Here is a 21,978-nt window from a genome sequence, read left to right on the forward strand (position 1 = left end):
CGTTAAGTGGCGATTGCGGTGGCTCGTAAAACGCGACCTCAGCATTTCCACAACTACCGTGCGTCCGACCGTGGCGACCGTTCGAGCAATGCGGACATGATGGCGCCCGTCATCGTAGACCACTCCATCCAAAAAATGCTGACATTTCTCTGTTAAAGAAATAATTGATATACACCTCTCAATCCTCACCCAAATAGTCAGAACCAATTTAGTGTTTTTCAAACGAAGTCATGATGTCTTAGATAAAACCGAAAAGACCACAAATCTCCAGGTCGAATCAAGCATCGACAGTTTTATTTCTTTTCTTTTATTTTGAAACACATTTCTCATGGGGAAAGGAAGATGAGCGGTCACTAAGCCTGTAGAGATACCGAATCTTGGAAGAAGATCCATATTAGTTAGTTTGATATGAAGCAGAATCCCCGTTGCTTAGGTCAACAAAACTGAAAACTTTTATGAGGTTCGAATGTAGGAGCAATTCTGCAGCAAATTCGACGTACATATATGACCATTCAATTTCCTAAAGGTTTTGGATAGCGAATAAAGGTAAACAAAACTCAAGGAATCATATTCTATTGGTGCATATTCGTCAAATGTCAATTGCCCATGTTCGACTGTCTTTGAATTTTGGCATGTTGAAACGCAGTTTTTAATTGATTTTCTTGAGCTGTAGCCAAGATTGGTATTGAGCTTTCTTCATTAAACAACAGCTAACGTTTCGGCGTTATCGCCTTAGTCAGAACCTGGAAAAATCAGAGCCATGAGTGGTTTATCCTCTTAAGCGCCTCATCACCATCAGAGAGCATCCAAACGATAGGTAAACCAAAACAACAACAAATCAGTTAGTGCTTGCCTCATTTACTAGATCTGGTTATGCAACAGACCACCACGTACCCCAAATATGAGTCACAAGGATTTTTTATAGGAACCTCACGGCCCGCCCCGTAGATCAGAACCCGCATAGGTCTCGATATGGTGATAGTTCGCTTGTGATCGCATGTGATTGATTTGTGATAGTAATGCACTCATCCTTCTTGTTTATTTTTGGACTTCTGGCGGTGATCCAAAATGCCTCTAGTGTTCTGCGTGCTGTGATCTCGGACTCGTAGGATAATATACTGACTTCTACCTCTACTTCGGAGTTTGGATGACATATTCTACGGTGTGCTCCGAGTGGGGTAAAGAGTTTAGATTTTCCGAGTCCATCTAAATGTGCCGTAATACACAGTGGAGGTCCCGTTTCCTCTATATAATCGTCACCGCACAGCCTGCACGTGATACGATACACTACTCCTGATACCACGCAATCACCTTCTCTGCCATACGCGCAAAGCACGGAGCTAGGAGTTGTGCAGAGTCGATCACACGGACGATTGAGGTTCGCTAGAGGTATCAGCTACTCAGACATGTCTCTGCCCACCTCAGCAGTTCTAACAACTTTCCAAAACATCGCAGTACCTCGTTTGAACATAAATGTGTAATAGAGTCCTTTAACGTTACGTCACTCTATACGAACGTTTTAAACGATGTAGCGATGCAGGCTGTTCACGAACTGCTCACGCAGCGCCAGGCTCCATTGAAAATGTATGGATTGAGCATGAGGGAGACCATGACACTGAAAAATGAATCCCTGATTTGCTCTATTTTCCGATGATCCAGACAGTACTACCTACAACGTAGAGGCCTAGCTATGGGACAAAGGCTGGCACTCACTCGAAAAACCTATAATAGACCGCAAACCAGTGCTGTATTATCGTTACATAGATGAATGCTCAACACAAGCAGAATTAGGCACGTACTTCAATCTTCTCAACCAGCAGTGTCGTTACATTATGTTCACAAGGGAAATACCGATAGACAACTGGTTGGCTTTCTTGAATGTGCACAATTACTTCCGGAATGGGGGTTGGTATCGGAAACCCAGTAGCAAAAACATCTTAAGCCACCATCTTCCAGCGCATCCCAGCAAAATGAAAAGATCTGTTGTAGGTAACATGTACAGGACTGCGGCAAGAGCCCCATCGAGTAGCCAGGAGAAGACATGGTCTGTAAATCTGGCTCATAAAGTGGCTATATCCAATGGGTACCCAACTGGAGAGAGTGCTACTCGACAAGCGCGACATCCCTCCCAAAGATCCAAAGCAGTGGATGGTCCAGGAAAGATCCGTTATATATCTGATGATATGAGCAGAGCGGTACGAAGCTGCCTGGGTTTAGAGAATGACGTGAGGGTTGTGGAAATACCTTCAGCGATACTCAAGAGTCAACTGATGCGTAATCGTCCGTATGATCGACTCTGCACTACTCCCAGCTGCGTGCTTTGCGCGTATGGCAGAGAAGGTGATTGCATGGTGTCAGGAGTAGTGTATTGTATCGCGTGCAGGTTGTGCGATGACGATTATATAGGGGAAACGGGACGTCCACTAGGAATTAGGATCAGGGCGCATCTAGATGGACTCGCAAAATCTAAACTCTCCACCGCACTCGGGGCACACCGTAGAATATGTCATCAAAGCTCCGAAGTAGAGGTAGAAGTTAGTATACTATCCTACGAGTCCGAGATCACAGCACGCAGAACACTAGAGGCATTTTGGATCACCGTCAAAAATGAACAGGAAGGATGAGTGCATTGCGATCACAAACGAACTTTCCCCATATCAAGACCTATGCGGGGATCTACGGGGCGGGCCGTAAGGTCGCTATAAAAAAACCCTTGTGACTCACAGTTGAGGTACGTGGTGGTCTGTTGCATAACCAGATCTAGTAAATAAGGTAAGCACTAACTGATGTGTTGTTTTGGTTTACCTATCGTTTGGATGCTTCCTACATGGTGATGAGGCGCTTGAGAGAATAAATCACTGATAGCTCTGATTTTTTTCCAGGCTGTGACGAAGGCGATAACGCCGAAACGTTAGCTGTTGTTCAATAAAGGAAGATCAATACCAATCTTGGCTACAGCTCAAGAAACTCAATGAAAAACAAATGTGAATTCACAAGAAGCCGAATTGCAGAGCGAGCAAAAAGAAAAATTCACGAATACGTATACATTTGTTTTGACAGCCAGAAGGCTCTGCAGCTCGATAGGCACCAATGAATATGAGAAAAAAATAAAGAAAGAAGAAGTGTAATGGAGCTAAAGGTTTCATTTTTACGTAGAGTGGTCGTTATTGCACCGAAACCACAATTTTCTAGTTATCCGCATCTTTCCTCCAGAGAGCAGAATTGGCTGGAAATTACCGTTGTTAGTGAACAAGGGATCTATGAAGAACTACAAAGACGGGAACTTTAAGGAAAGTCTACACTAGATTCCGCTTGAAAGGGAAATTTAAAAAATGTTAAAGAAAATCATGATGATGTCATTCTGACACCAAATCAGCGAAGCCATTAGAAAGAATGAGTCCAATCGGTATGTCCTCCTCAGCAAATCACTGTAGTTCAAAGGGAAATGCCCGGAAATATGGCTCCATGCGGGTCGCAGTAACACCAGCTTTCGCCCTCAAAGTCAACACTATAATTCACTGGGCACACACTACATACACCTCGTTTCTAGAATGTCACACCACTGGCGCCGAGCAAATAATGAGGTAATAAACTCAGTCGTTTGTCCAAGTATGTACGTGTACCTTTAACAGGCTGAATAAACACAGTGGAAGAATACGTTATGGAAGAATCGAAGGACTTACTAGTGGATTTTCTAAGAAATTTTGTACAAGAGGTTCCCATAGAAAAACAACGAATTATGAAAATGTGGCATGAAGAATCGATGACGTAGTGTTGCTTTCAATTCTGGATAAGCATTGTAAAATTGTCACTAACGTATGTTCTTTGGTACACAGTAAAGTGTATTCAAAATGAACACAGGAGAAAAAAAGAAAAATACTGCTAATCAAATGCGAATTGAGGAGCTATGAACCCTTTCGCACTGCTAGAGGAACAATGATGTGCTTACACATCACTTTGATATTGAAATCAATCATGAAATTGTCATTCCGTCCTTAACAGTTCTAATAAAAGGATTTTTGGTCGCAGCTGAATGCACAAAAAAAATGCACTGAAAGCAGGGTTCACAAAGAATTGGCCATCAAATGATGAGCAGATGGAGTTGCCCATCAAAATATTTTCTCAAGACCAAGAATTTTGTAAAGAGGAAGGTGCCACATGATTTATAAACATGAGGAAAGTAGCACAAAAATTGGGATGTGCTCCTGTAAGAGACATTTGTATTCTTTTGAAAGGAATTAGTATGTCTGAGGATGCTAGGACTTTAAGGTCAACGTTATATGACCACTTCAGGGCTTAATTTACCAAACCTCTGCTAGTTATTTGCAGTTATAGTCATGTACTTCATTCAAATTTCTAGCAATTCCTAGTAAATGTAATAAGTCAAAGTAATCAAGCATATGTAAAACATTTCGCATTTTTCTCTCTTAGAACAGAACATAATATCAGAACAGATCTTATGCGGTCGCTGACGTCTTTTCAATCGAGAGCGATGGAGAGTAGCAGAGATGTAGTAGCATAAATAACACGAATACATCAAAGGGGGCAGAGAATGTCGCAGAATAGTGTGAGTGAGGAAAGTACAGCGTAACTACGTGTAAAAAGTAATTGGACATAATGAACAATGAAATCCGCTTATTAAAAGTGTATTCTTGTGTATTCCTGCTCAACGCGTAAGAACTCTTTTTCCGACATTTTTAAGACAGAGTCGTAAGATAATCAGACTTGGAAAGAAAACAGCGAACTGGGTAATTTTTTGTACTTTCCACCTATTACTTCATGCAGGTGTCAGACGTTACTCGATGAACGCTTTTTGTTGGCATGAGATCGGCGCCTAACGGGGTGGCTTGCGTTGTAAAAAAGGACGGTGCAAGAAGCTCCTCTCTGCTCATTTTTCAAAAAGTTCTTCTTCTCTTCAAAACGCGCCGACTCGTTACTGCTAGCTTGGCAATTTTTCAACATGTTAAAATAGTCAGCAATCTGCCCTTTCGGATTGTGAAGGGGCTTCCGTGTAGCATCAAAAAGAACACCGATTAAGCCTGCAACGAAGAAAATGCTAAGGCTGATGGAAACTTCTTACAATATAAATTAATATAATGTATAAGAATAAATAGCGACGTTAATGTTATTGTAAACGTTATTGTCATACCTGCACTGGAGAGTAGACTCCCTTTAGGTCTAGGTCACAGCAAAATGGAAAGTTGTAACTTCCAAAATTTTGACTCCCAAAACAGAGCTTTCAGAACCTTTCTCACCTGTACCACTGCATCTTACGTGTTCTAAAAGCCTTTATTTCCAGAAACGTTTGAGGAGACAAAGCTGAGATTGAATAGTGCATTTTATAATCCGTTTTTTCTATGTTAACAAATTTTTATATGTTTACAAAAAGGATTGGTCTGAGTTTCTGTGGAAGAAAAAATAAGATTAGTAAGAAAAATAATAAGAAAGATTAAAAAATGCTTGTGCAAGGAATTCAGGAAAGTTCACCTCTCCTTCACTTTATGAATCTTCGATGGAGAGTGTCGCATAATACTGGAATCCTTCAGCAGCAAAAGAATATAAAAAGCGAGCACTAACGTCTTAACATGCTCTTTTTTATGGAACAGTACAATTCCCAAAGCGGCCATTTTCTAGACCGCCCATTGTTTTGATAGAAAACATCAGCGAACTTGCTTCAACACACTCACAACATTGTAGCAACGGCATTTTCTCTGAAAACAACACAGTATCGAAGGACTCGGATTTCTCTTCGCACGCCACTTTCAAAGTTCCTTCATTTAGAACAAAGCAGAAAAAAAACTATTACTACAATAAGCACACGCCATCTTTAGAAAGATATATACTTCTTTTAAAAAATACTTTAGAAAATACAGGGTTGAGTAGTCAAGCCGCACGTTTGAAAAAAGGTCATGTAGCGGAAAGGTCTGTAGTGTTGGAAGTGCAGTGTACGCTTCCAGAATCCGGGGAAAAAGTTCAAAAAGTTGCATTTTAAACCAATCCACAATGATACCAAGAAAATGCTATATCTCAAATCAAAAGTTAAAAGATCCGTACTGAATACTTTTATTCTATATTGTGACCTTGCGTCCTGTTCACCTATACCATCCTCGCTCTAAGCGAGCCCAGCTCTGGTTCCAGCTGATCGAGGTCAAGGACTTGTTGGCTGTTTCTCTACTTTACCCCGTATATGGTAGTTCAGAGAGTTTGGGTCGGGACAGCTAGGATTCTAAAAGTCAAACTGCAGCTACTAATTCTTTCAGGCCTGATAGTGTCGGAGAGCATTTAGCCGTTCTTGAGGGCGTAGGAGGTAGGCATAAACTTGAGCGATCCACTAAGCCCATTCCCAAGACGGAGGGGAACTCCTGAAGCGAGTTCCCTGGATTCTCCAAAACCATACCTTGGGCCCTTCGGATAATCTCTGGAGTGATTAGCGCCCATGTTCGACTGCATTTGAATCTTGGCATGTTGGCTACGTAGCTTTTTTATCGATTTCCTTGAGTTGTAAAAAAAAGCCTGTAGCCAAATTTTTGCATTGCGACCACAAAGCAAATACCCCAAGATATATCAAGATGTGTGCGGATTTTGCGGGGGTTAAGTTCCATATAAGAAACCTTGTATCATGTAGATGGGGCACGTGATGGTTTGATTTGGCAAATGAGGTAAGCACTAGTCAATGTGTAGTTCTTTTTTTTTGAGTTTACCTATCATTTGAACTTTTACCGTTTACCAATCAATCGCTGATGGCTTTGATTTCCTAGGATCTGAGTCTGAAAAAGATGATAACGCCGAAACTTTAGCTGTTAAAGGCATCACCCCACGAATCTGGAGTGGTAAGGATTTCCGGTGGAGTATTCGTATGCGGGATCGTAGATTATGGAAAGGGGGTGATTCCGTCCATTTCTTCCTAATTGTCGTAGAAAACGTCCCGGAAGATACAGCTTCGAGCGTTCCTGCGCACTATTTTCCACAAGGAGTTCGATTGGAGCGTGCCAACCTTGCGCACGCGCGCATCTTCCGGGTCGTTTTTTACCGCAGAAATTTAATTTAAATTTAGGAAGAAATGGGCGGAATCACACCCCTCTCCATGATATACTAAACCGTGTACAAATACTCCACCTGACGTCCGCACCACCTCAGATTCGTGATATGCTGCCTTTAATTGACCAAGGTCAGTACCATTCTTTTCTACAGGTCAAGAAAATGGATAAAAACCTCTAAAGTTCTTGTTGACTTCTGTCTTACCTGTACTTCCCTCGCCGGAATGGAGGAGCTCTCGTCAGACTACGTTGGGATAGTGTATCTTTCCGCGACGTCATAACTTACGTGACTTATTCGGAGCGTTTATTTTACGACCTAACGCGGCCATCTTCTTCACCGGAGGGTGTCGTCCTTAGACATATCAGAGCACATTCTGTTGGATATCTCTCTCGTAGCTACCATCATTTTTCGGTATAGAGCCTAAATACTAGAACTTATCCAGAAGTTCGGTAGGTTGTCCACATCTGCTTGCGTTCATGAGCGAAGCGTCGCAGCCCGTAGGCTACAGCTAATGGCTGCAGCCAGAAGGTAAATTAAACTGAAATGTCCCGACACGGCCTTTTCACTCACTCCAGTTTCCACTTCGAACGCTTAAGTACATTCAACAGGTGTTCAAACCACAGCAGTCATCCTTTAATTAGGCGTACGAAGTTTTTTGGAATACCATCCGCGCGAAGCGCATTGAAAATACGGCTTCAGTGAAAAAAGTCGAGAGGAGTCTCAAAGTCTGGGAAGGAAAACTGCACATGCTGCCACGTTTCGATAACTCTCTTGACAATGAACAATCGCAGATCGACCAAGACGAAAGCCGGCTTGTTTAGCGCGGGTGATTCCTTGTTTAATAACCTATTTCAGGAAGATCCGCTTCAAAACTTTGTACATTACACGCAGCAGTGATGTTAATTGTACTTCCTAATACCTGGTACTTCATGGATTCCGTGAGGGATAACTTCTTGTGGAGAGGAATTATGATAGCGTGTTTCCACAAGTCAGGTATCCTTTCGTCAATTCATATTGAACGAGTGATCTCTATCATCTTACGTACCCCAGAAGGAAGAAGAGATTTTAGCATTTTTGCGCTAATTCCATCGTCTCCGCGAGATTTTCCATTCTCCTTTTTTCTAATATATACAATAACCTCCGTCGGTGCATCTTCCCTGATCGCGGTGTATGTTGGTCGTTTGGGCGTGCAGGAGCTCACGGACAAATGGCGCTTGCCAGTTCAGTAAAGTGTTAAAATGTTCCGTGCAGGCGGGTTCGCCTTCCCAACAGCGAATCCGTTGGGCGTGTTTAGGACAGGCGAACACCTCTTCATCTTGCTGCTATACCAACTTAGCAGAGAATACGCCTTTATCCGTTTTTTGTCTTCCCATGCCTTCTCGAATTCCTTCGCTTTCGACATCCATTCGTTCTCATGATAATGTTTTAGCTGACGATGCAACCTCTTTCTCAAATGCTTTTACTGGCTCAAATCACCGGTAGTACGGGTTACACATACACAACTATTCGTGGATTTTGTGTCTGCAGATGCGAAAACGACCTTCTTTCTCGCTGCTAAAACCGGAAACATTTTATTTGCAGCGTTCCGAATGCATTTAGTGAAAGAATCAGCGTCGTCCATTCTCTTCGTGGTTCGTAACTCAATACTGACGCAACTTTTTTCTGCACTCGCCATCCTTCAGAACTGTGATGCCAAGCTTCAGTGGATGTTGAGCTCCGCGACTACTTTTCTGGAACCGTACCATCAAGCTGAGAAGAACTGGACGGTGATCGGAATCGAATGCGATGTCCGACACAGCTATAGATTTTTGGGTGTCTGGCAATAGGATGTCTTCTGTCAGTCTGCCGCTCAAGAGTCGGCATCTTCCGCTTTCGTTAAAGTTTTTTTTTTTCGTTTTTTGTTCTTGTGTCTTGCCATTTCAGCTGATGGCATAGATGACGTGGATGCAATGGTGAGATTCGTCTGCTCGCAAAGATCTATCAGACGATTTCTGTTATCCTATGTTTGCTTCGTGGGATAGAATCATTTTCGATGCACATTGGATTGTTGTTCTTTGAGTCTCATCGTTGGATTCACATCGATTCCGACAATAACTGCTTGCTGGCTTCGTAACTTGGAAAAGGCATTGAGTTCATCATAAAATGCGTGATTGTTGTAGTCCTCAGCGGTTTCCAAAGCTGCATGCATGAGCACTTACGATTCAGATATTCCTACTTTTCTTTAAACAGTACCGCCAATTAATGCGTGTTTCCTGTAATGTGGCAAGAACAACATGCAGAAATCGTAGTAGTCTGGACAGATCGTGTTTCTGGTGTTCACTTGTTAGCGACCCGCAGTTTGATGTTGTGAGGTAGATGCTTGCTGCCAAAGATTCCATGTTTCCTTAAGGCATTTGATCTCTCACTGTATGAACTCTGACATGGTGCTGTACAACAGCACCTTTATGCAATATGTGGGAACCTTTCGCCATATAACAGTGCTTTATATATAGCTCGTACGCTCCAAATCCGCACACTCAAATACTTGGTTGAGTTGAGCAAGTTGATTACTGATATACTCAACTAATCTTGGAACCAATTAGTGCTACTCCTGAATTCAAATGTAGCTGTGACTTCAAATACGGTTTCATACCAATTCCGACGGGACTAAATTACTTTAGACGTTCTACATATTTGGAGGTCAATGATTATGCAGCGTTGGATCGGTGAATACAGGTTCTGCTGTTAGAGTTTAAAGTTTAAAGTTTCTCGAGTTAATCAATCCGTTTGGTATGCGCCCTACGTTCACTTCAATTCAAATTCGTTTGGAGTTTACGAACGTGTAACTTGCTTATACAATGATTTGCGGTGACTAGTCGATGAGTCAAGTCAGTGTTTTTATCCTCCCAGACAAGTCTGGTACCAATTTATCGAACCCAGAGGGATGAAAGGCTTGGTGAGCACTTGGGCGGATTTGAACCTCCGATCAATCGTGCAGGAAGCGGAACCTCTAATCGCTACACTGCACTCGTTCGTTAGAGTAGAAAGTAGAATTTAGAAAATAGGAGAAATTCCATACGTGCACAATATACGTAGATTCAGCTTAAATCTTGTGACTGCTTCGTTGGGGGATATCTTGAGTCGAAGATTTTCGAGGTTTGTCCAGCAACAATACGGAACTTAAGAGTGTGAACTGAAAAGGATTTTTCCAATCCAAGCACATTAAAGATGCGATCTTGCTCTGACGTATTCTCCTTTTGGGATCAAGCGAGAGATTTTTACTGGTAAGTTTCTTTATCTATAGGTTCAATTGGATTTAGAGGAGTACTGGAATACAAGGAACTGAGGCTAGAAAACAATCAATCATAGGTGAGTCAGCTACAAAATAAAGAAGAATTCACTAGTTCAAGATAATACTCTCACCTAAAATGACCACAAGAAATGAGACGAGCGCAGCACAATGGTAGAAGGTTCCAACAGCATCTGCACTGCCGTCGGTCCAACAGGGCTGGTAGGGAACTGTGCCTTTCATCAATTAAGAGTGGGTTTATTGCTATCAAACTTGTATGGAGGGACAACTGCGAACGCGTTGCACAGCGGTTGGCTGCCGCTACTGCATTGTGTCGGTCAAACGACTGACAAGTTGAATATACATCCATAAATCCCTATAGTTTTGCAAAGAGCTCAAATACGAAAAGGGTTTGTCAACAGTAACCTTATCCTTTATTTCTTATGATGTTGACAGGCAAATTTCCCGAAAAGAAACTGTAGTTTAAGTTGGCTAGAACCTATTGGAAGTTAATGAACACGCGATTAACCGAGATACTTTATTTTACACACTTCTTGCTATCCGACATGGAGATTCCAATAGAAATGAAAAGAATTCTTTTGGATCTGAGTTTATTGGAAGCGAACAACATCAAGAACAATTATTATAACATTCTTACAGAAAAAAGAAAATTGAAAGGAAAAACAAAAGACATATGTTGACTAGAACCATTAGAGCTAGGTAAGAGTGGTGTAAATGCAAAGCTAGTATGAACAGTAACTGCTCTTCCTTAGAACGCATACATAATCTATGGGAACAAACGCAAGAAAAACAACAGAAGTCTTCATCATCTAGCTCACCTTTAATTATTTCACCGAATCGCGTTGAATTTCGTCGCAAAATCGATCTATGAAATATTGAAACTACAGATATTTTGATAATTAGTCAATAATAAAGCAAAATTGGGTCTTCTTGTGAGTGCATGCCATCGAAAGGGAAAGTGTTGAAATTGTTATGGGTTTTGTTTCACAACTCCCGCAGCCGGTTCATTTTCAATGCTTTCCACATTTTTGAGAGTATCTGAATCCTCGTCATCCTTAAAGCCATCAATCCCCGAAGTTTTCTTCAGAACGGCAGTTCTCAACAGCTCCTCTTTCTTCGTCGCGTGCTTATAGCCACTACGTTCTGTATTCATTGGCTTTGCCACGGAAATAGTTCTGCAATCTTGAAGTTTCGCGAGAAAATTTGACATAACTTTTACGGATTCTTTCTGCATTTCGAAAAGAACTGATCAGAAGCTTACTTGGGAGGAGCGTCTTCAAGACTTATTTGGGTAGTTTGCGAAATCTGAGACTTCTGAAAGGTCAAATCTATACAAAACTTCTAGCAAAAATAAAGGGATCAATGTCAACGCAATTGACCTCTCATTTACGTTAGAGGTCGAATTCAAGGCGATCTCTGCTTTCGCTCTGCCATAATTGACTCACACTTCAGAGACGATGACAGACAGAACCAAGAAATCCCAGCAAAATGAAAAAATCTGTTATAGGAAACATGTACAGAACGGCGGCAAGAGTCTCATCGAGTAGCCAGGAAAAAGCATGGTCTATAAATGCGGCCCATAAAGTAGCAATGTCCAATGGGTACCCAGCTGGAGATGGTGCTACCCGACAAGCACGGTATCCTCTCGAAGACCCAACGTAGTGGATGGCCCAGAGAAGATCCCTTTCTGTTTACCTTATATATCTGATGATATGAGCAGAGCAGTACGGGGCTGTCTACGAAAAGCGGGTCTAAAGAATGACGTGAGGGTTGTGGAAATACCTCCAGCAAACCTCAAGGCGAAGCTGGTACGTAACCGTGTGTATGATCGACTCTGCACAACTCCCAGCTGCGTGGTTTGCCCGTATGGCAGAGAGGGTGATTGCATGATATCGGGAGTGGTGTATCGTATCACGTGCAGGTTGTGCGGTGACGATTATATAGGGGAAACGGGACGCCCATTGTGTATTAGGGTCAAGGAGCATCTAGACGGACTCGCAAAATCAAAAACCTTCACCCCACTTGGAGCACACCGTAGAATATGTCATCCAAACTCCGAAGTAGAGGTAGAAGTTCGTATATTATCCTACGAGTCCGAAATCACAGCACGCAGAACGCTAGAGGCCTTTTGGATAACCGCCAAAAGTCCAAAAATGAACAAGAAGGATGAGTGCATTGCGATCACAAACGAGTTATCCCCGTATCAAGACTTATGCGGGTTCTGATCTACGGGGCGGGCCGTGAGGTCCCTATATAAAAACCCTTGTGACTCGTAGTTGTGGTACGTGGTGGTCTGCTGAGTTAACAAGTCTAGCTAATGAGGTAAGTACTAGCCTATGTGTTGCTGTTTGAGTTTGCTTACCGTTTGGGTGCTTTCTGTAGGGTGATGAGGCGCTTGAGGGGATAGGTCACTAATGGCTTTGAGTTTTCCAGGCTCTGACGAAGGCGATATCGCCGAAACGTTAGCCGCTGTTTAATAAAGATCGATACCAATCTTGGCTACAGCTCAAGGAAATCAGTTAGAACCAAGAAAATTTGGATTAGGAAAAATTTGGATTATAAGTTTAGACTACATGTTCCTGATAAAATGCAGCACTCATAATTTCGTTTTAACAACCCAGTGAGCAAATACCAAACAGAATGTTTCATCATTTGCTAAACAGCTGGTGGCAGCCATTTCTTGTTTTTTTTTTGGTTTCTGTCTCCTCAGTATGAAGTGTTCAGCAGCCCTTCGCGCAGCCTTATCTTGCCCCTAACTGAGCCGTACACCACGACAAAAGTCTGAGAGGAATTTTATTGGACATGCGGCAATACCAGTGTACTTTTCAAGGTAGAACCATGTATAGTAGGGTCAAAACGGCATGGAACACGGACAGCTTCGTAAACAGCTGCGCTCGAAGCGGTACGGTGGAGACAGTGGTTGGAATAGAGGTGGGACCATGGCAAACTGCAGATCGGTAGCGAGGGTCCTTACACGACCGCAATCGCTACGCTCCGCCGCGCCGCTTCGATAGCAGCAGCTTACGCAACTGCCCGTGTTTGATGTCGTTTTGACCCAACTATAAATCGGAAATAGCCAACTAATCGGGTGACATTCCATACTTTTATAAACTGAGGTAAATGGCTGTCTAAACGGAGCCAAGACGCCAGCTCTTGAAACTAGAATTCTGTTAATTCTCTAAATGGTAGTGCACTCTAATCTCTGCCTGACCAAACAGAGACGGAAATAAGAACTGGCGAGTGCGACTCCATGTTGGGCCAAATTTAAAAAAAAAGGAGGAAACTACACTCAAAAGAAGAAAAATCAATACTAGACAGTTCCCAACAATTTATGCGTGAATTTAATAACATTTAATGTCCAGAACTTGCGGATATTGTTAGAATTAAAAAATAGTTAATAACTTAGTGAGAAGACGACTTGAAGGACTAGTTCGTACACGAATGTTAATTACACAAAACGATGGAATTACTGCTTTTGGAATATCTCACTTTTTCCAGATTTGAAAGGATAAAAGTGTCTGGCGTTAATCAATCTGCTTGGGATTGGTTAACGCCAGACACCAGATTCACTTCTATTTACAGTCGCTTGAGGTTTACGAACGCGTAACTCACCCATACACTTTTACGACTTTGCGGGGGTTAGCCAATGTGCCAAGACAATGTTTTTAGTCTCCCAGACAGTAGACAGTTTTTAGTCTGGTACCAATTTATCAATCCAGGAGGATTGGAAGGCTTGGTGAGCACGAGGAATCTCCCATCTTCGGACGTCCGATCAATCGTGCAGATTGTGAAACCTCTTACCGCCCTTTTCGAGAGAGGGAGAGAGAGGGAGAGAGAGAGAGTCATAAATTTAATCCAGACAGGAAAGTTGGCTTTTTTTCGTTTCTGTCCCATCTGTGAAAAATATTGGAATAGCGAGTTCAAAGAAGCCACCATTTGCCAAATTTCAGGTGATGTAATTGCCTTGAGGGCGGGTGTAGCGGAGTCGGTGAGAGGTTCCGCTGCCTGCACGATCGATCGGAGGTTTGAAGTCGCCCTAGTGTTCACCAAGCGATTAGTCCCTCCATGGTCGAAAAATTGCTACCATACTTGTCTGGGAGGATAAAAACACTGACATGACACGTCTACTAGCCTCTGAAAGTCATTGAATACACCTTCGTAAGCCTCAAACGTCTCTAGACGGAAGTGAACGTGGTGGAACATCCCAAGCGGATTGATTAACGCCAGACACACCTTATCTTCAATCTATTGATGTTCTCTTAAAATCTAGTTAAGAAATGTCATGACTCACTAGTCGCTCTTCACGATAAGAATGGCCAGGGATACTGCTCACCGCGCCTCGCAACCACTTCGCGCGCGCTCATACCAACCAATTGGCGCGTTGGATGCCTCCTTTCCGAGGCTCCGTCCGCTCCCGCCTAGGCTTTATCGAGGTGCGCTTTATTGGCTTTTAGTGCTTGTTATTTCGCTTCTGTTCTGGCTTCATTTCCATGTGCTTCCCTTCCGTATTCGCCTCGTGTGGTGTTGTGTTAATTCTCGTGATTGCATTTGAATTTAGTGTACACACGCCTAACACATGCTGGAAAAGTATCTTATCTTATGGATATCTTATCCATAAGATACAAGTGTCTGAATTCCTGCACAGGACAGTAGAGGGAGCCGCCTCGTGGCCACTAATCTTTGGCGGCAACCGAAGCTAGAAGACATGACTCACTTGAACACTTTTCATATTCTCAATTAATATCTGCGGTAATGAAAGCTTTCTATTATTTCTTTCTATTAATGCATCAGTGCCAAGATACCTTAGCCATATATTATTAGAGAATCTAATCATACTATATAATAACGGCCTTATCCTGTCACGTGTATGTATGTGTGTATATATATGTGTATGTGTGTGTGTAAATCACAAAATTCTGAAAATAAGGTGCAACGGCTCCACCGGTATCGAATTGCTGAGCCATAGTGCAGTAGTACTGCACAGTAAGTTCGTGTGCATGTCGCAAAAGTTAAATTGGACGTTGCAACCGTTCCACAGCCGCGATCTCTTCACGCGTTGCTGTTCACCTCTATGGCCTCTCCGTCCCTCTATTTCTTTGCCTCACTTTGGTAACATGCCATCCTCAAAAAGTGGAAATATGAATGAAACCGGCTGCTTAAATAGTAGCCAACAGTTTAGAAGGTCTGATGTGATGGAACGTTATCTTAATCAGTACGATGATGTCGTTCACGTCATTTTATATTCAACCTTAACCTCTGATAACTGTTGGGGGAGTGCAGGAAGAAAACTCATAGTTAGGGTAATGCTTTCAAATTCTGTCTATATTACGTTGGTATCAAAGGAGTGTTTGGAAATGATGCTTGAAATTGCTCTTCAAATGTAGAAATGACGCGAAAAGGAAGGAAACTATGAAATTTTTCGCCTAAGTTTATAAAAAGAAGAAAGCGAAGGTGTTGGTAGAAAAGCACAATTTTAATTTTGCGTAAAATGTCAGTACTATTAATTTTCACTGATCAGTAATGGGAAAGGAACGAAAAGACTTTCTACAGAAAATCTGAAGTCCGGTCTTAGCCCTACTGGTAAACAAATAATGTGTTGCTGTGGGAGAAGATGCATGGGGAGCTGGCGGTTTACTGCTGGGAAGGGAAGCGGCAGTGTAGGTGCACAGTGTAAGCGGATACGCTGAATCAGGGAGAGTATACTATCAAGCACGGTTGGACCAAGTAGGTACAGGAAAAATTTGGAAATTGCAATATTTTTCCATCAAAATCCAAAAAAAAAAACTAGAGATCTATTAAAACTAGAAGTTGTAAATTTGATAATTCAACCACTATTATAATGGGCCTTATGCTACCAAACAAGCCCAGAACTATTTCGCAAATTGCTTTTTCTCCAAAACTATTAACTTCTAAACCTAATGCTGTCCACACAATCACTTTTTTTTTATAATTTAGTGTATTGAAAGTGAATTGTTGAAAATATGTAAGACTGAGCTATCAACTTTTTACGCGGAGTTCTAAGACCTCCTAATTTGCAAATATCTTGGTCCATTAGAGGATCGGACCCTTGAGAACCAATTGTCGCCTGTCTTCTCCGCTGCAATCGTCTCCCTTTCTCTCTGACCTGCACCTTTCCCTACACTTTCCTGCTTTCTCACACATTTTCCTTCGTTCTCTCTCCCGATCCCGATCACCCTTCCTCTTGGAAAAATTTCAATATGTACTTGGCTGTCGGATTCGGATCTTTCAAAGTCACAAACACAGAAAATCCCTCAAAAACGGGAAAAATTGTGCAGCTTTTCTATTATGTAAAACGGTTGCCTTGAGAGCATTCTTCATTATTTCTACATGTGGTCCTTCTAGTGACTTGTTTTGCTTTGTCACCTTCTTGTTATTGAAGACGTTAGAGTCTGATTGCTCTGCCTATGAAATTAAGAATTTTAATTTCGAAATAATGACATAAAATTTTCCTCTAATGTACAGACGTCATTACCCTAAGAGGTCGATTAGCATCCATACTTTTCGTTGAAGACTTGCTTTCGGCAGTGCCGTGGGAGTCCTGAACGGCAGAAAACTAGAGGAAATAAAACAAAGCGCAAGATTACACTGAACATCTTTCAATTATCATGCTATATAATAACGGGCTTAGTCTGCCACGTGTGTGTGTCACGAAATTCGGAAAAGGGGTGCGACGGATCCATCTGGCGTCCGATTGGTGCGCTGGCGCCAGATAGCTATAAAATGGGGTGGGACGGGTTCTACCGCGCCGGATTGGTGTGAATAACTTCGTGTGAATGCCGCGAAGGGTGCATGGTGTTACACCCGTTTCATAGCAGTGGCCACTGCCCCAGTTGCATTTCACCTCTATGACTCCCCATGTCTATCTCCTTACACGTTTGCATCAGTTTGGTAACATGCCTTCTTCAAAAAGTGGAAACATCCATGCAAACGGCTGTTTAAATAATAACCAATAGTTTACATGATCTGAAGTGGAACGCTATCTTTATCAGTACGATAATGTTGTTCATGTCATTTCACGTTAAAACATCATTCTGTGATCACTGTTGGGAAAAATCATGAGGAAAACCCATACTTTGAGAAATGCTCTCAATTTGTGTCTATATTACATTGGTGTCGAATGAGTGTTTGGAACTAAAGTTTGAATATTTTCCAAATGTGAAACTGATCCGTTCAGAAAGAAAAACGAAACCCAACGCCTTTATTTGTTATTTAAAAAAAAACAGGAAGAAAGCGTTGTTTGAACAAACAACGTAATCGAACGAACAACGTAATTTCACAGAAAATGCCACTACTATTAATTTTCATTGATCGCGAAGAGGAGTGAAGCGAACAGCACAGAAAGTCTGAAGTCCGGCTTTAGCCGGACGTTCAGACTGGTTTTGTGTTAATTAATGGGAGAAAACAGAAAGAAAACCATGTTTAGGGTAATGCTTTCAAATTGGGTAATTCAAAATACAGCTTTAGGTGTACATACGGCTGAAGGAACCAGTCCCGTTTTATGTGGTGAAGCGCACTGTACTTGCGTCCTCGAATGTCTTGAAATGGATGGATAGAGACAGATTTAAAGGCGTCACCCCCGAATCTGAGGTGGTGCAAATTTCAGGTGGAGTATTCTTATAAGGGATAGTAGATTATGGAGAGGAGGGTGATTCCGTCCATTTCTTCGTAATTGCCGTAAAAAATGGCCTGGAAGATGGGGTGCCGCACAAGGCTGGCGCGTTCCAGTCAAATTCCTTGCAGAAAATAGTGCGCCAGAACGCCCGAGGCTGTATCTTCCGGGCCGTTTTTTACGGCAATTAGGAAGAAATGGACGGAATCACCCCCTTTCCATAATCTACTATCCCGTATACGAATACTCCACCTGAAATCTGTACCACCTCAGATTCGTGGAGTGAAGCCTTTAAGAACTCGAGTTCCTTCGAAATGGAGCGACGTGAAGAGTAGTAATAATGCAATGAGTAACGCTCTAAACAAATCACTCCCTTTGATCGATGTGATAAAGATTGAGCATTATTGACTCCATTTTCCTCTTGGCTTACTGTGTGGTCTCGTCCATGCGATGAACAGAATAAAGCTATAAATACCTGCTAAGTAACTACAACTCATTTAAATTAAGAAAACTGTCCCTAACCTGCAACAAATAAGGCTACATTCAGAACAATCAACTCCATGTGAACCAAGATCCACAACATCACATTTTAACACGGACAATAATGAAGCAATGAGCGTTCACTGCTAAATATCTGCAAAGATATCTGAGATAGCAGTATATCGACGTTGCATATAAAGCTGTGCGGAAAACAAAAAACTGTCTTAATTAGTATCGAAAGGAAAAGCAGAGTTTCCATAACTGGAAGAGAGAGGCACAATTATATAAGCCACAATTATATAAGTTATAGTATATAATTACATAAGGCACAATTATATAAGTTCTACATTCATTTAGAATATGCACGTTTAAGCCGTGTTCCTACCGGCTAGAGACAGCTTGGTTCAACCCTCTTTCCACTCGGCGATGCTGAGAGCATTGGTTCGTCTCCCTACTGCTGCGTTTTTTTTTCCCTAGAAACGAAGAAACGTTCTGATGATTTTGAGCCTGCATTAATGTGCCAGTTTTGAAATCAAAGGCTTCCAAAAGAAAATGTCAAGCGCAGCACTAATGGCAGTTTGAAGTGTTGTTGGCAGTCTCTTACTGGGACCTGGTTTAGCGAATATGAGGTGTAAATTGTTGATAGCGACAAAGTTAACCTCAACTTTATTAGCGAGGTTAGATACACATACACATCATCTACTCCATCTACTAGCAGAACATCCTTCTTTACCATCAGCATCTTATTTGTCAACATCTTTTGCTCAAATCATCAACTTCGAACTAAGCAATGGGCTGAAATGGGATCTCAAAAAATTTGGTTCAAGATGGCATCAATGTGTACGACTGAACACTTGAACTTGAACATAGATACGATTAACAACATCTGCCATCAGATTCACAATAATCTGGATTACAAATACAAGTTACTTTCAATAGCGAAACGGAAATAAGTTTCCAATTTACTAGTGAAGGCTAGTTCACATTAATAATTAATTCTTTTAAAGCAGAGTTTTTCATTTCTACACTTGTTGTTAATTTCTCGGAACGGCGATAGATTTGAACACAGTATTGTATGACTGAAAGCTGTAATTTCGAAAATTTTCTTATAAGCAATTAAATACATGATATTGCGAACTGCATTTTCTATCATTATATTAGTGCGTTATTTGAAACTTTCATATTACAGAGGTTGGAATATTTGTTTCCCATTTTTTTTCCAAGGCAGTGCACCACGAATTCAACAATGTTGGGATCTCTCCAAGAGATGATACTGTCAGAGGTGTAGATCACGAGCATTTTCCAGGGAAATCACGATAAATTGAGCTATCACGCTCAATTTATCGTGATTTCCCTGGAAGCTATCACGCTCAATTTATCGTGATTTCCCTGGAAGTTATCGTGATTTCACTGGAAGCTATCACGCTCAATTTATCGTGATTTCCCTGGAAAATTGTGTTGCAAACATCTTTGTCCATTGAATTCTCTTGCGAAGCACATAACAACGAAAAAAACATTCCAATCCAGGCATACGCAATGCGTTTGCGAGCAAGCGGGCTGACGACGCTGTCTCTCCCATTCGCTGTCAAACGGCGAGTAAGTCGAGAGGCTGTTTCCTTCAGAACGATTATAGGAAGATGTGTGATAGGAAGCAGTGCTTGAGGCGGCTTGAAGAATTAGTATTTGTTGCTTACCCCATGTGCATTGTGTGTACATGTATGGGCACATGCTACTTTACACGCCGACATTTTAAGCAGGGTTCAAAAATATCCATGGGTGGGTACGCGCGCATTTCCAAAAGCGCCGACCGGTAGACCCTTCTATAGGTATCTGACGCCGATGGACCCGTCGGACCCCCTTCTATAGGTATCTGACACCGGTGGACCCGTCGCACCCCCTTCTATAGGTATCTGACGCTGGTGGACCCGTCGCACCCCCTTCTATGGGTATCTGGCGCCGGCGCACCAATCCGACACCGCAGGACCCGTCGCAACCCATTTATAGCTATATGACCATAGCGCACCAATTCGACGCCGGGTGGACCCGTCGCACCCCCTTTTTCGAATTTCGTGACACATAGACAGACAAAAACACACACACACACACACACACACACACACACACACACACACACACACACACACACACACACCCACACACACACACACACACACACACACACACACACACACACACACACACACACACACACACACACACACACACACACACACACACACACACACACACACACACACACACACACACACACACACACACACACACACACACACACACACACACACACACACACACACACACACACACACACACACACACACACACACACACACACACACACACACACACACACACACACACACACACACACACACACACACACACACACACACACACACACACACACACACACACACACACACACACACACACACACACACACACACACACACACACACACACACACACACACACACACACACACACACACACACACACACACACACACACACACACACACACACACACACACACACACACACACACACACACACACACACACACACACACACACACACACACACACACACACACACACACACACACACACACACACACACACACACACACACACACACACACACACACACACACACACACACACACACACACACACACACACACACACACACACACACACACACACACACACACACACACACACACACACACACACACACACACACACACACACACACACACACACACACACACACACACACACACACACACACACACACACACACACACACACACACACTTCACATAATCTTAATAAGCTGAAAGGGAAAATCGCCGAACTTGAAATTGTAATAGTTTGCAACCAGTGAGTGCTGTTTGTACATGTTGAACTTTCCGGAGAAAATAGCTGAAATGAGAGGAATAAGCGACTGTGCGTTGTTAAACGATGACATCTCATTCGTTTGAAAATACCTGGATCCCGAACTCTTGGTTCCTCTGGTCGTGCAATGTGGCTAGTGGTTTGGCAACGTTATGACTGAAAACCAAAAGTGGGTACCCTACGTGAACTATCGCAGTGGACAGCACTGACTGGAATGGAGCAATTTTAAAGATCCGACGCACGCATCTGAAGAACGAATCTGAGGACGCAAAAGTGAGCGAAATTAGAGTCACTACGACAGTAATTAAAGATAGCTCGGTTTCGTGGCTGCGAAACTTCGAGAAAATCAACAGAGTCTGCTTTCCTCTTGCGCAACCTTCGTCCTAACAACGTCTTTCCATCAGACTCGAAAGTTCCATTGCTTGTTTCTCAGTCATCGTAATTCCCAAGTATAGCTCCAAGTGACTATCCTCTGAGCAAGCTGGAGTAGGTTCTAAACAGAGGGCACTTCAACAATGACGACGATCATAAAATCGTGCTTCACATTTTCACCAAGAAGTCTGAGTTTTATAAGAAGAGAGTTTATTACCATACTATGAGCTACCATTACATTCTAGA

At 42.4% G+C, this 21,978-nt stretch overlaps 2 protein-coding genes across 4 annotated transcripts; one reads left to right on the top strand and one right to left on the bottom strand.

Annotated features, from left to right (window-relative positions):
* Positions 1-1,994: 1,994 nt before the first annotated feature.
* Positions 1,995-2,624, top strand: RB195_014113 (uncharacterized protein; the record flags this gene model as incomplete). Its single annotated transcript, XM_064204231.1, has 1 exon — positions 1,995-2,624. One exon carries the CDS (start codon positions 1,995-1,997, stop codon positions 2,622-2,624), a length of 630 nt encoding a protein of 209 aa, XP_064060112.1.
* Positions 2,625-11,297: 8,673 nt separating this feature from the next.
* On the bottom strand, positions 11,298-18,540 carry RB195_014114 (uncharacterized protein; the record flags this gene model as incomplete). Of its 3 annotated transcripts, XM_064204234.1 has the most annotated exons (8): positions 11,298-11,502; positions 11,589-11,641; positions 16,649-16,750; positions 16,821-16,886; positions 17,823-17,861; positions 17,923-17,930; positions 18,210-18,422; positions 18,480-18,519. In XM_064204234.1, the coding sequence occupies 8 exons, from the start codon at positions 18,517-18,519 to the stop codon at positions 11,298-11,300; spliced, it is 726 nt and encodes a 241-aa protein (XP_064060115.1). The 3 variants fall into 3 exon arrangements, with proteins under 3 accessions (XP_064060115.1, XP_064060113.1, XP_064060114.1); XM_064204232.1 differs by lacking the exon at positions 17,823-17,861 and having other exon boundaries at positions 17,863-17,930; positions 18,480-18,540; XM_064204233.1 differs by lacking the exons at positions 17,823-17,861; positions 17,923-17,930 and having other exon boundaries at positions 18,226-18,422.
* Positions 18,541-21,978: the final 3,438 nt, after the last annotated feature.

Source organism: Necator americanus, chromosome V (assembly GCF_031761385.1).
Source record: "Necator americanus strain Aroian chromosome V, whole genome shotgun sequence".
NCBI classification, from domain to species: domain Eukaryota; kingdom Metazoa; phylum Nematoda; class Chromadorea; order Rhabditida; family Ancylostomatidae; genus Necator; species Necator americanus.